This window comes from Gopherus flavomarginatus, chromosome 15 (assembly GCF_025201925.1).
Source record: "Gopherus flavomarginatus isolate rGopFla2 chromosome 15, rGopFla2.mat.asm, whole genome shotgun sequence".
Classification (NCBI taxonomy): domain Eukaryota; kingdom Metazoa; phylum Chordata; order Testudines; family Testudinidae; genus Gopherus; species Gopherus flavomarginatus.
Window position 1 is genome coordinate 29927469 of NC_066631.1, and position 13978 is coordinate 29941446.

The window sequence follows — 13978 nt, forward strand, 5'->3', positions numbered from 1 at the left end:
ATATTTTATTTCAGATTTACATTTGGCACAGAGCTGCGTAACAGTTGCAGGCAAAGATTATATCTGGTCAAACAGCCACTTAGCTTGGCTGGTCGGCCTTGGTAATGCCTAATAGAAGAACTGTCCTTGCAAGATGGAGACTTCCCTGCTCATGGCTGATTTGGGTAGTGGCCATTTGGAGTTAGAGCATCTGGAGGATGACAGTTCTATTTTGTGGCAACTTCTCAAGTGTCAACATTTTTTCGTCCTTCACTAAAACAAAACTGTTTGAACCAACATGTGCTAAAATGTCCACTAAAATGAGCTTGGGGGTGTGGTGGGTGAGAGATTTGCACTCTACAACCTGCTGGGTAGGACAGTGGTCTAGGAGGTGGGACATGTAGGTCTAAGGCCTTGCTCTGGTTGATTCAGAGCAGAGTTTTTCATCCCAGATCACTCTGGATCAGGCAGAGCTGGGACTTGAATTTTGGGTCTTCTACATCGCAGGTAGGTACCCCAACCAGCAGGCTATAGAGCATGCCTCCGTCTTTGACTTTGAAATGAAATTTTGCTGAAAATGTTCTGACCAGCTCTCAAGATGTAATGTGTGAGGGGCAAAAGCAGCAAATTCATCAAGAACCTCCTAATTCTCCTCTAATTTTCTTCAAAACGTTTGTTTCTTAAAACTTTCTTTTCAGGATTCCTAGAGAAGAATAACGATCTCCTGTATAGAAACCTAAAAGAGGTAAGATGCTATTGAATCACCGAAATTGGCTTTTCAGAAGGATTTTTTGTGATTTGATTTTTAGTTTGGTTAAGTATCTGAGTTGCTTTTACACAGTTTCAAGCATTTCAATGGCCATTACAGGTCATGCGGTGTTCTGGAAAGCTCTTGTCTATGCAGCCTCATTTGTTCGCTTCTTTAGCAGCAGCCTGTGGGAGTAGTGTGCCCATTTACTTTACCCTTGCACTCCTCTGTTTCAGGTACTGTGCAAGTCTAAAAATGGCATAATTAAAGAATGTTTTCTTCCATCTGAGCTAGACAACAGGAGACGGCCTGAGACTGTGAGTTTCATCCCTTACATACAAACCTATAAGGAAGAGCAAACTAACTTCCGAAATAGCTTGGCTTCCGGAGGCCTAATCCCTCTTCCTGAGCTAATTCTAGACTTCAGTGGAATTCCTCAATAGAGCAATACTGAGGCAGTCTTGAAGGGGAGGGAAAAAAATGCAATATTGCTGCTTAGATCTCAGTAAGGAGTGTGATGCATCTCTTCAGGGGCACTTGTGGTTTATTCAGCACCTGAAACTGTGCTGGGTGCTTTCCATGGTAAATAAAGATTGTTCAGTTCCTGAGGTTTGCCTGACACATCTCTCTGCTTGGCAGATTCCGAGGGTGGTTGGTTTAAGGAAAACGCTCCAGAATTCTCATACACCTCTACCCCAATATAACGCTGTCCTTGGGAGCCAAACAATCTTACTGTGTTATAGGAGAAACCGTATTATATCGAAGTTGCTTTGATCCGCTGAAGCATTCCCCCCTCCGCCCCCGGAGCACTGCTTTACTGCGTTATAGCCAAATTCGTGTTATATCAGGGTACAAGTGTATTCAAGTGTGTTCCCACCTCACTGAAGGGTTTTGGAAACGTGTTTTAATTCAACCTACAACTCAAGGACTGGAGTAGGGCTCTACTGTTGACTTCAGTAACTGCGCCGTCTTCGCTATATCATTAACAGAGAGCTTCATTGTCTGCACAGGTTGCAACCCAGTTCAAAAACAGCCTGGCTAGCCTAATCGAAATCCTGATGTCCAAGGAGCCGTCTTACATCCGGTGTATTAAACCCAACGAGGGCAAAGAACCTGGTAAGGGATGTCCTTGTTATCGTGGTATTGGTGGGGTGAAGAGGCAGACCCTCAGCTATGGTGTAACTCCTTAAAAAACCCACAGAGTCCAACACCTGGGTGCTGCCAGACGCAGTAATGGAGCAGACCTGGAACACTTCACAATGAAAGGCCAAACTTCAATGAAAGTGGGTCCCCCTGATTCTGGCTGCTGAACTTTAGTGCTGCTTATACACTACCCAGCTACGCATACTTCCTACATCACATACAGCTGCTACTTAGTCTGTGCTTTTTTCTTCTGCTAGACAGCCCTTAGAATTCATCAAGGCGTGCCACGCGGGCTGCTGAGCAGTCACCCCTATGCAGCCAGCACTTGGTAGGCTAATCTTCAAACATGGCTAAAGTACCCCCAGCATACTGCAAGAATCCTCTTTCTTGGTGACAGGGAATGCAGGAGAACATTTTCTGCTTCTTACTAGCAGAAAACCCCATCACCCATATACTGCACCTCTCAGAATAGACCCATTCTCCTCAAGGTTTTCAGGCCATAGCTACTTCCTGGTCTGCTTAATGCCTTGATGTGGTACAATCTGCCTAATTTCTAACCAGAAGCGAGCAGGAGAGGGGCGCCACTGGTTAGAGTGGGAGATCTGGAGTCAGGCTCTAGCTTTTGGAGGGGAGGTGGTGTGGTGATGGGGCATGGGAGTCATGATTTCTGCTTCTTTTCTTGGTCCCACTCTCCATGATGAAGGTTTGAGCTAAGTCACTTTGTGTGCCTGCTTCCTGACCTATAAAATGGACACGCTTATCTCACACTAGTATAGTGACGCTTAATTAACATTTAGGTACTTTGGAAAAGCACTATCAAAGTGCAAAGAGCTACAGTGTGAAACTCTTACATGGCAAGAGAAAGCAAATTCTTGAAGTTGTGTGAGGGGAAGACTGTTCATTACCCACGTAATGTTTCAAAAAGCCAGCAATCCCCTGCTGAAACACCTTCACTTGAAGTAATCGCACATCTGGTGCTTTTCAAACTCTTCGGGCAGCTGTACCAGTTTACCACAGTAAGACCTTGCCTGTACCAGCCAGGGCCCATCCACCACCTCCATGTTCACCTGTGTGTCCTTGTTTCAAGCCCTGGTCTAATGACTAGTTGACACAGAGGCCCATTGGTGCCAGCTGCCAAAGGGTCAACTTCTCTGTAACAGCAGTTCCTGGCAAACTCCTTACACCTAGCGCACTGCTTTCATGGTCTTTATGCATAAAGAATGTCCTGTGAGGGCTTAAATGAAAGCCAGGATCATGCTGGTTATTAATATCAATCTGAAATGTGTGTACAGACAATATTTAAGGTGGTGTGTATATGTACCAAAAATACGTTTTAAGGTCAGTTCCAATCAAAGAAGGCAGAAGGTAAGATGGGCATCTGTCAAAATGTAAAGCGTTGTAAGGCAACATAATGGAAGCCCTACTTACATGCTGAGTCAGCCAGAACGGCACACACTGGAGAATGAACTACAGCGGGTTACCCTGTCTCTGGGGGCAGACAGTGAACTCTGGGGAATATAAGAAGTAGGTTCTTCTGCACCTGAGGAAGTAATCAGGCAGCACGATTTCTATTCATGAAAACAGGATCCCTACCTACTGTGGCTGGAGGCACTGTAAGGGATGTCTGAGATAGATAGGCTTCCTTGGAGACCAACCTCCTGTCTTAACATGCTTTCTAGAGCATCAACTGATTTTGTTTTGTATGTCACCTTGCTGTTTCTGTTCTCCTTATTCATTGTCTCTTAAATCTTAATTTGGTGTTGACAAACTTACAGCTGTTTTCACTATTAATATAACTCAGTGCTGTGGTACTCTACCAGGAGCTGATCCTGAATTTGATCCTATGGGTTGGTCTGTGCACTGTCTCCTTGGGGATAGCAAACCTGGTAGATCTGTGAGCGGTCAGTGGACAAGGAGCTGAATATTACTGGGGAATGCTTCAAAGGGGCTCAAGGAGTGGGGTGCATCTATTAATCTGCAGAGTTTAAGGGGGCCTGAGGAGATGGTTTGGGTGGTAGTATCAGGGAGCTGATACCCAGGTAAGCCCAAGCAAGTCTCCTTATTGCTGGAGGTGGGGTGGAGGGTAACAAGATGATTCCCAGTCCTGGGTACCCTGAGAAGTGTGTCACTAGCCTACCACAGAGCATGGGCTGCCAAGTGCACGCAGCTGAATAAAAGGTGGGTAGCAATGGTAGTGGGGCCCAGAACAAAGGCTTGCTGCTGAGGAGGGAGCACAGAGGGCCAGGCAGATGCCAGCGTGCAAGGATCAGGGAGAGGATTGTTCAGTGGTTATGGTGGTAGCCAAGGGTAGGGTTCATTTCCTTCATTCTCCACAGACTTCCTGTGTGATCTTGGACAGCTCACTTAGGTGCATTTAAAAATGTTACTCAAAATCACCTTTGAAAGTGTGACTTAAGCACCGATGAAAATTTTACCCTTGGCTCCTCTGCTTCAGCTCACAATCTGCGAAGTGGGGGAGTCACAGCCTCTCACACGGGGGTTGTGAGCAGAACTACAGTGAAGATTGCGAGCCGCTCAGAGTAAATAGAAATGGGGGCTGTAAAACACAGACTGACTTGTTCAGCAGACTCTCAGTGGAGCTTACCAGGCTGTGATCACACTTCACCTGCCTACCGTGGTATGCCCTGCTGAGGTGCTGCCTATCCTGGTATATGGAATAGTGAGGGAGTGATGCCACTGAGAGAACTTACAAGTGATTCCTGTTCACTCTGTAATCCATTCACTACAGGAAAGTTCGATGACGTCCTGATAAGACACCAGGTGAAGTACTTGGGGTTGATGGAGCACTTGCGGGTGAGGCGTGCTGGCTTTGCATACCGGCGAAAGTATGAACTCTTCTTGCAAAGGTAAACAGAGTTCCCTCGAAAGGTTGCTACTTCTAACAATGTGAAGGCACAGTGAGGTCAGGTTCCTTAAGATACAAAAGGATCCCTCTGCCTTGGAGTCCAATGTTACATCAAAGCTCAGGGCTCCTGTGTGCAGGGATGCCCAAGTGTCAGCAGATTGCTGGTCATTTTGTGTGTTTAAGGGCTTTCAGATGCTGCTGTGCTCAGCACCTCGGAATTAGGCTACTGTTCTGGGGACCCTCAGTATGGATTTATGTGACTAAGCCTAAAAACTTTAGGTCAATGTCTTGGATTTACAGAATTTAAGGCGGAATCAGTGCAAGAAAGAAGCTGTCTTAGGCACTGCTGTTGTGTTGAACATATCTTATCTTTGTCTGCTGTAATCATCTGCACCCACTTTAATCTACTTGTTGGCCTCTTTGCTCTTTCTTTCAAACTAAGTCCAGTCTCGTTGATGTGCCCCATCACTGATCTTTCTAGATACAAGTCCCTGTGCCCGGCTACTTGGCCTCATTGGCACGGACCAGCAGCGGATGGTGTGGAGAGGCTCATAAAGCACATTGGGTACAAACCTGAAGAATACAAACTAGGAAGGTAAATGCTCTTTTCTCTTGCCACAGTGTGTTACACCAGATAACCAGGTCAGGATACTGCTCCTTTTAAAACTGTTGCAATGGAGGATCTTTACTAATAGGCTGTGTTCTTTCTTAGAACGAAAATATTCATTCGTTTCCCAAGGACTCTGTTTGCCACAGAAGATGCATTTGAATACAGCAAACACCTGCTAGGTACAGTTCCAATTGCCTTTTTATCACGCAGAGCCTAATAACCTTTTTCATCTGAATAATTAAAAGAAAGTCTGTCCTTTATGAGCATTCTTCATTTGTTTGTGAGAAAAATAATAGATGCCAGAAACACAACATCACTGGAGGCAATTATCGGGCTTTCAGGAGATGAAGTTACAGGAACGGGGTAAGGATTTCAGGTCTGACTGATTCTAGGGAGGCTTGAGGTCTTCGGTATTTGTGTGTGCAGGTACCATGATTGCACATGCAATACTGAGTCTGCACACACAAATAGCTACTTGGGCACCTCTTTAGCTTCTGTGGATGCAGCTCCACAGCTAAGAATAACAGCTGCGTTAACTAGCTGTGTAAATGTAGATGCTAAAATGCATGTGCTGGGAAACCTCTGCTGCTTAAACATGGCTTACTGCTTCCAGCTTCTGGAGAGTGCCACAAAATGAAGATTTGTCATGATTAGTGCAGTGCTCTAATATGCATATAAAAAGACCCCAGTCTAATGTCCTGTACATGGAATCTTCATCTACAAAGATCTTAAATGCATAATGGGAATTGCTTTGCTGGCACTGAAATGCAATTGGTCGCGAGCACACACTAACACCTACAACAACCAGTCATGTAAAGGAAGCTTACCATGCACGGCAATGGCGTAGAAATGCAGTGCCATATAACAAACCATTCAGAGATGGACCGAACAAAGAGCAGACCAAGCCTGCGTAGTTAGGAATAGCCAGTTATTGGTGTATCTGTTACCTGAAGCTATAGTCCAAGATGTGAGGTGAGAATCGTAGTCTGCAGGGCCCTGTGGGGGTTGAAGAGATTGCTGAAGAGGAATAGAAATAAGCAGACTGCAGGGTCAGAACAAAATTTACATTACACATGTTCTATTACATCAGCCCTGTGGAATTCACTCAGAGCACCTGTGGATGCTTCACCCCCTCTCCTGGAGGAGTTGCACCCCATGGGGATGCTAGGGGAGACATCCTTCTGTGCCAAGCACTATCTGCCTGAGGGCAAGAAACAACTTCCCTTCTAGGTAGGTAATCTCTTAATTGGCAGTTACAGGGTTTCTTGCACCTGCCTGTGAGACATCTGGTACTAGCTGCTGTTGGAGATAGGTTAATGGAGTAGGTGGACCCCACTTCTTCTGATATGCCTATTCTTGCGTTTCTCTTTTTGCCAATGACATTGTGCCCCATGCAGAACCTGCATGCTTTAATTGTTCTCACGTAAACTCCCCACCCATTCCTTCTTAGAGCTGACCCTATCACAGGATATTTTAAGGCTGATTGAATTGGATGCCTTTTCCTTGTGAAATTGGAAGGCCATCTCAAACTGCTGCGACTCCATAGTACCAAGAAATATGTTTTATTTTCAGTTACGAGAATACAGGCCAGATACAAAGGCTGCTTAGGGAAGCGAGAATACAAGAAACAGAAGGAAGCAGGTAAGTTTGATCATTCCTTAGTACTGAGTTTTCCAACATGAGTTTGTAAGTCTGGAGGTTGAGGATACCACTTCCCTGCAAGAAGCTGCAGCTGCACTACACTCACCCTATCTAGGGATGTGTGACTTGTCTTTAGCTGCCAAATAACCGTGGCTGACAGCAGCATTCAAGATAGTCAGCCAGTTTCTTCATTACTCCACTAGCTTGTGTGACCCTGTTTCCTACTGCACATGTGTGCGTCCCATCCCAGTACCCTAGAGGGGATCAATGCTGCGTAAGCATAGTACCCTCTGCTCTATGTATGGAACATACCTGGATGCTACAGCACTGGGAATGTCTGAATGCTCCAGGAGAGAAGTTTTTGCTTGGTTTGCTAGTCAAACCAAGCAGCTCTGTCCAACTAGCTCGCTGGCTTGTCCTGTTTCTATCCAAGTGTGTTACAAGGACAGCTGTACTCTCCAAAAGACACTAACAATAAGAGCAGGTCTAAACATTTGTTTAACTGCATACATCAAACACCATGCTGGCCTTATTGTCATTGAGGACATTGGGCCTGGTGTTGCTCTAAAGTTTAGGACCCCAATATCCCCACATTCCCATCAACAGAGCCACTGTAACACACAGTGCTGGATCCAGGGAGATGTATGAAGAGGTCTGAAGCATTCATGCCCTTTACTAAGGAAACTCTTCCTGATTTCCCAATCAGCAGGGGATTAGCAAGATTTGACAGCAAAGGGACTATAAATATTTCTAAGTGTAACCTATCAGTGTGGCTGACTCTTGCAGCTATTAAGCTTGAGGCCTGCTGGAGAGGGGCGCTGGCACGCAAAGAGGCCAAGAGAAGAATGTGGGCTGTTGAGACCATCAGAAGGTAGGTTCCACCGTGGGAAGGTGAAAGGTGTGTGTGGGGAGAGAGAATGGGTACTGGGGCACAGGTGGGGTGATCCCAGAGTGGTACCTAGCAAGTATAAGTCTACCCTTGTCCAGCCTGTAGGTGCCTATGGCAAATACCTACTTCATGCCTGTTTTTCATCTGCCATTTGTTATCCCTTTGCAAATGTTGCTCTGACCTCGACCATCTTCAAATGGTTATTTCTGGCTTGACCAGAAATCTCAAGCCTCTTCTCATGAACTTTGTGGTCCACTTTCCAAGGCCAAGTAGATTCTTGTGTTTTGAATGAGTGTCCAGACTTCATGAGTGATCCTCAAACCAAATCTCTAGAAGTTACCCACTCTCCATGTTTTTAAAATTGACTCTCTTGCCTGACTTTTTAAAATAGTGCTTTGGAATCTAAGAGCAGAAGGTCATAGATCTGATCTTCTCTTAAACTTGCAAGCACAATTTATTGGTGCATTAAAAATTAATGGCTTCCATAAAATGGAATTTGGGTGTTGAGTGGACTAGTCTTTTAGTGTTTAGCATATTGTAAATCTCAGGTTCTCTGTTAAGGAGATTGGTTGGTTGCAGTGCTTTCTCTGAATTGTACTAAGCAGTTGTTGGTATGAATTTTCTAACCTTATTTGCCTTCCGCTCCCACTACTTTCTGAATTCCATTTGTAAGCAAGAGTTCTTATTAGGATCTTTCCTGTAGGTTTATAAAAGGCTTCATAAATCGAAAAAATCCTGTTTGTCCAGAAAACAATGAGTTTATAAACTTTGTGCAGTACACCTATCTCAGGAAGCTCCGAGACCACGTTCCCAGTAATGTCTTGGACAAGAACTGGCTCAAGCCTCCTGCTATCTTGGAAGAGGTGAGGACGGGGTTTATGATATAGTGATACAGTTTCAAGGCACTGCTTGTTTGTATAAACTTTCCTTCTCACACAGTGAAGTGACTCCCTCCAGCTCCGCACTCAGCCTGCAGCGAACTGCACTCAGGTGTCCCGAGAGAAGCTGCTCACTTCGCTTCCAATGTTGCCCCTGTCCTCACTAATTTTATTGTTGAAAATTAACATCAGAAATGCACGCTCATTACACTAAGATAGTTACTTAGGGTTGCCAACGATGTATTACAAAAATAAGGGACTCTTCTTAAGACCTGCATCTGCCTCCTCCTGATATTATTAATACTAAGCATTACACACTACATTTGCCAGGGGTATTTCTTTTTTGCAGCACTCAGCAACTCTGATCTTGTTGTCAGCAGCGGCTCCAGGCACCAGCGCTCCAAGCATGTGCCTGGGGTGCCAAGCCACGGGGGGTGCCCTGCCGATCCCTGTGAGGGCGGCAGTCAGGCTGCGTTCAGCGGTTTGCCTGCGGGAGGTCCCCAGTCCTGTGGATTCGGTGGCAATTCGGCGGTGGGTACGCCGAAGCTGAAGGGCCGGCGGACCTCCCATAGGCAAGCCGCCGAAGGCTGCCTGACTGCTGTGCGTGGGGTGGCAAAAAAGCTAGAGCCGCCCCTGCTTGTTGTAGAGAGAGGGGGGAAAAAATAAGGGACGTCCCCCCTTGTAATAAGGGCTGTTGGCAACCCCATGTTGCAGTAGAAGAACGAACCCCACAGCATTTTAAACTTGGAGCATGAATAATTTGTGTGTCCTCTTGGATCTCTGTCACACATTATATCTCACAGCTGGGGATTGGCAGTATGAGAGGTATGGCCTTGCTTGGTGTAAGAATTGGGTGAACAGTTCAGATCATCCCCAAGAGAACACTAAATTTAAAACAGTTCACATTTTTATTGGCCTTCTAATCCTTGGTACAGGGTTGTCAGAACACATCAGATTCTTGAACCACGTGTCTGAGATTCTGAACTGTCATTTGTATAGAAACAGCATCTGTTCTTATATGAAACTCCCATTTCCTCGATAAACATCTTGGATCACTTCAGCTTCAGAAATACTACTCTGCATTCACCTAATGTACAGCATTTTCAAAGCACTGCACAAACAGGAACCCTCTCTCCCTAGAGTAAACCATTTTACTGAGCGGGGAAAAGGGAGGGAACCCGAGGGACAGGTTGACTTGTACCAAAGTCAGACATGGAATTAGTGTCCAAGCTGAGACTAAATTTCACAAATTCAGTCCATGCTGCCAGTTCAGTTCCACACCAGTTACATCTGGACACCTGGTGCATGTTTACATTGGAAATACATTCTATTATTTTCTGCAGACCTCTGAGATGCTGAAGAAAATCTGCATGAGGAACCTAGTGCGACAATATTGTCAAGGGATTACAGCTGAGAAGAAGGCCCAGGTAATATATGGAGTCTGTGTGTGTCCATGAAGGGATGTGGTAAGACATTCCATCAGATAAGTGTCCTTTTCTTTAGTGAGTGGTACAAAGCAAAAGCTATAAAAGGTAATTAACTTTACATTTTATGCTAGCCCAACCAATGATTCCTTCTCCCCTTTACCATAGGAAAACAAATAGTCATGCTTTTCTTTGAGGGTGATGGCCCTGACCTTCTGTTGTGGAGTATTTTAAATACACAGTACTATTCTTCCCCATTGCCTGAGCGGAGACCTGTGTAATATGAATGGGACTGTTTCCCATCGCTTTTCACATGAACAGTGTTTATATATAAAAACAAAACAAAAAAAAACACCTGTCAGGCTGGTTGTTTACTAAATCCTTGCAGTAGCAGCACAGGAATAAACTAAACATGGTGGGAGAAATGCAGCTTTACAGCTAATGCACAAATCGCAGGAACCCTGCTCGAAGAGTGACACCCTTCACTCAGGCTCTAATCTGGCTAGTGGGGAAACTCTCCTGGGAATATAAAAAGATTGTTTGTTTTTTCTTTTTAATAGTTGCAGCAAAAAGTAGTAGCGAGTGCCATTTTCAGAGGGAAGAAGGATGGCTACCCGCAGAGCATAAGCCAGCCCTTTGCAGACACCAGGCTAAGTGAGTATACAACAAACAACTTCACTCCTGTGCACCTTACTCAATGTAGTCCCATTTAATATACTGGGGAACAGATCCTGAGGTCTGTGGAAGCTTTGCCTGAGTGAGGACTATCCAGTTAAGTCCTGTAGGAAGTGTTTTCTGCTGACTGAGCTCTGGATTCCAGTGCCCTGTGGCTTATGATGAACTGACACCTAAAGACAATCTGTTAGAGGAGACCTTTCAAATACACACAGATTTTAGTGTGTTTCAGTTGCGTTGGGAGATGAAGGTTTTGATTATTAATGGGATGCTTTCTGAGAAGGAGTTTCACCTAGCTCTCTCTAAAGAAAGGAGAGCTGGACTGGAGAAGTATCAATGGGAGCTAGTCCTATCCAAGCTGAGGATGTACCCCTATGAGATCAATGGGGCAAGAGACAGGTCAGTATAAAATGTCCTTACTCAGTAAATGAATCTTAACATTTTGGGACAAATTTTCACAGCAACAGTTTCAGGAGTCCCTCTAAGTGAGGCCATAAAATCATGGAACGTTCAGAGTTAGAATGTGGATGAAGCTTACTGAGATTAAAACAGCGAATGCAGAGGCTGGATCAATTCTGATGGACATGGTGGCACTGCATACACTTACATACCGTGTGGTACGTGTTTCTGGTTTGCTTCTTAGGTGAGAAAGACGTAAACCCCAAAGTACTGCAACTAATTCGTGGTGAGAAGGTCAAGGTAAGGAGGAGACATCTGTGATTGAACATCTTATCAGCAACATCTCACTGTCGTCCCACTCTCTCTTAACTAGGTCACTGCCAAGACTTGTAAACGTGCCAACGTTAACCTTGTGACTTCAAAACAGTGTCACAGCCAATTCTAAAGGATGGTACATGCAATCAAATAACCAGTGTAGCCAAATATTTTCACACTGGCCAGACCCATCTCTGGGTTATGTGAGCTTAACTTTAAAGACCATCCTTGCGCTGCTTTTGAGTAAGTATGTACCTAGGAAGCTGAAGAAACACAAAATTATATATAGTATAGAGGTTCTTTTTAAGCCTTCATGGGGGGGGGGAATGGTTTCTTGATCTGATCATGTGTGTGGGGAGTTCTTATGGGGCTTATTGACCTAACACATTAACAGCATCTTCAGGCTCAATTGATTCTGTTTTGAGAATCCTGTAGATGGAGTGGTTGACAAGGAATTCAGTGCTGCTTTCCTTTTCTAGGATGGCTGAATGATGGAAGCCCAACAACTTAATGCCCCATTATTGTTATGCCTCTGCCAGCACATAACTGACAGTTAAACTGCAGATGCATATAGTGCCCATTATGTTATCCCATAAAGCTGGAGGGCCATACAAAAGGTACAGAATAAACTGTTTCCCAAATCTCATGATCTGCCCCCACTCACAGCAAAACCTCCCACCCCCAATTTCATAGCTTAATGAAACCAGTACTATCTATTTCCAGAGTATTCTAAGCAGGAGAAGGCAATAACACCCTAAATCTTGTCTTATGCTATCATTCCCAGAATTTCAGGCTAATGTTGCCTACTTCCTGAGTTGTCTCCAATTGGAGGCTAACCTCGCTGGGAGCTGCTAACATTCACATGTCGTTTCAGTATGGGACGCGAGTTGTAAAATACAACAGGAATGGGTTTAAAGCACGAGAACGGCAACTTGTTCTGACCCAGTCAGCAGCTTATGTGGTGGAAATGGCCAAGATCAAACAGAAAATAGACTACGCGACTCTGAAAGGTAACATGTAAGTCAGTGCTAGTTCTTCTTCTCTTGCAGAGGTCATCAAGGTCTTGGCAAAGGGGCAGAATGTGAAGAGAAAGAGGTCTTACGCCCTTGCTAATTCCTCCTCCCCTCTAGGTTTCCAACCCTCTCACCTGCTATTTAACTTAGTGATTTAAATCCTTTACACTTCTTGGTGGTTTGTAAAAAGAAGCTCTCAAGCACAGAGGGTTATTGCTTCACTTGTTTCCTGCTGACTTGCTGAAGGATGACGACAATTCATCAGCTAATGCAGCGTGACCTCCTGTGACCATGTGCCTGAGTATCAGAAACTAGACACTTTTCTAAACAACCATACTCTACAGGGATTTTTCCTTTAAGTCTTACTATTGTCTAAAGGGTTCATTCAGTTCTGGGCTGAATTACTTGTGGGGGTAGTAACTATATATCTGTACTCTTGTTTGAGAGAACACCTTTGATTCTCCATTACTGTAACTAACAAGCATCTCTCGGAGAAGAATCTTATTAAATGACCTCAAAACTGGACCTCATCTGAGGAACAAATGTCAGGTCGCTCCACTAATTGCACAAATCCTTTCTATTTATAAAACCACTGATCTCTGTAGTAGAGTAGCAGTCTGTATCCGTATATGTGCTGCATGCAAACTTTTATTCGAGGTTAGGGAACTATATCTGTTAATTAAAGCAAACAGTACATGAGGCAAAAGGGATTAGCGTACTAGAGTCTTCAGAGGAAATAAGTTTCCAGATATCACTAAAGTGCAGCTTATGCACATGTCCATGAAACTGGCATAATTTGGAAAGGCATGGCTGCACATTCAAAGTGTGTGCTTTTTTTAATACCCCATTCTGGCAAGATCGTGGAATTTGTTGGAGGGGATGGGGTTACACAAAAAATCCTTGATTATGGCTAGATAATACAGAATATTTTCAAAATTAGCTGTTTCAGGATGTTAGGAATTAAAATAGGAAAAACAAATAGGAAGCAATGTTAAGAATAATGTCCAGGAATTGGCATTGATGCTTATTTCTCAGCTGCTGTTGGAGCAAAGGTTTCTGGGATCTGGTAAGTGGGAGAGAAGGTTTTCCTCATACTTGAAAAGGTACAAATTCAGTGTACTATCCTTTTCTACACACAAGCCACAGCTTGGGGCCCTGATATTGTAAACAAAACTACCAACCTTCACCCAGGATGAGGATTGTGTTTTTCTTGGGTTCTTTTTTAAGGTGTTTCTACCAGCAATCTGAATGATGGGTTCTTGGTCATCCATGTTCCTGAGGGCAACAAACAGAAGGTAAATTATCAGAAAGCTCCTAGTGAGCCAGGCAAATGTGGAACATCTTCACATGAAACAACCAACTTGCTATAAATACCAAATGCACTAGGGGCAGCATTTC

The 13978-nt window shown here is 44.4% G+C and overlaps 2 protein-coding genes across 3 annotated transcripts in view; one reads left to right on the forward strand and one right to left on the reverse strand.

Moving 5' to 3' along the window:
* KCTD10 (potassium channel tetramerization domain containing 10) overlaps positions 1–13978 on the reverse strand; it is a 78890-nt gene that overhangs the window by 42017 nt on the left and 22895 nt on the right. For both annotated transcript variants that reach the window (XR_007769552.1, XR_007769551.1), the window contains exon 7: positions 13762–13855. The gene's annotated coding sequence lies outside the window, so the exon portion shown is untranslated. The remainder of the gene's footprint in view (positions 1–13761; positions 13856–13978) is intronic.
* The window catches only part of MYO1H (myosin IH), a 58985-nt gene that overhangs the window by 41104 nt on the left and 3903 nt on the right, over positions 1–13978 (forward strand). Inside the window, exons 16-29 of the mRNA XM_050924566.1 lie at positions 678–724; positions 964–1044; positions 1738–1843; positions 4620–4737; positions 5218–5331; positions 5449–5525; positions 6919–6987; positions 7774–7858; positions 8580–8739; positions 10098–10181; positions 10739–10832; positions 11497–11552; positions 12442–12577; positions 13808–13875. Coding sequence (XP_050780523.1) covers positions 678–724; positions 964–1044; positions 1738–1843; positions 4620–4737; positions 5218–5331; positions 5449–5525; positions 6919–6987; positions 7774–7858; positions 8580–8739; positions 10098–10181; positions 10739–10832; positions 11497–11552; positions 12442–12577; positions 13808–13875 — 1295 coding nt within the window. The remainder of the gene's footprint in view (positions 1–677; positions 725–963; positions 1045–1737; positions 1844–4619; positions 4738–5217; positions 5332–5448; positions 5526–6918; positions 6988–7773; positions 7859–8579; positions 8740–10097; positions 10182–10738; positions 10833–11496; positions 11553–12441; positions 12578–13807; positions 13876–13978) is intronic.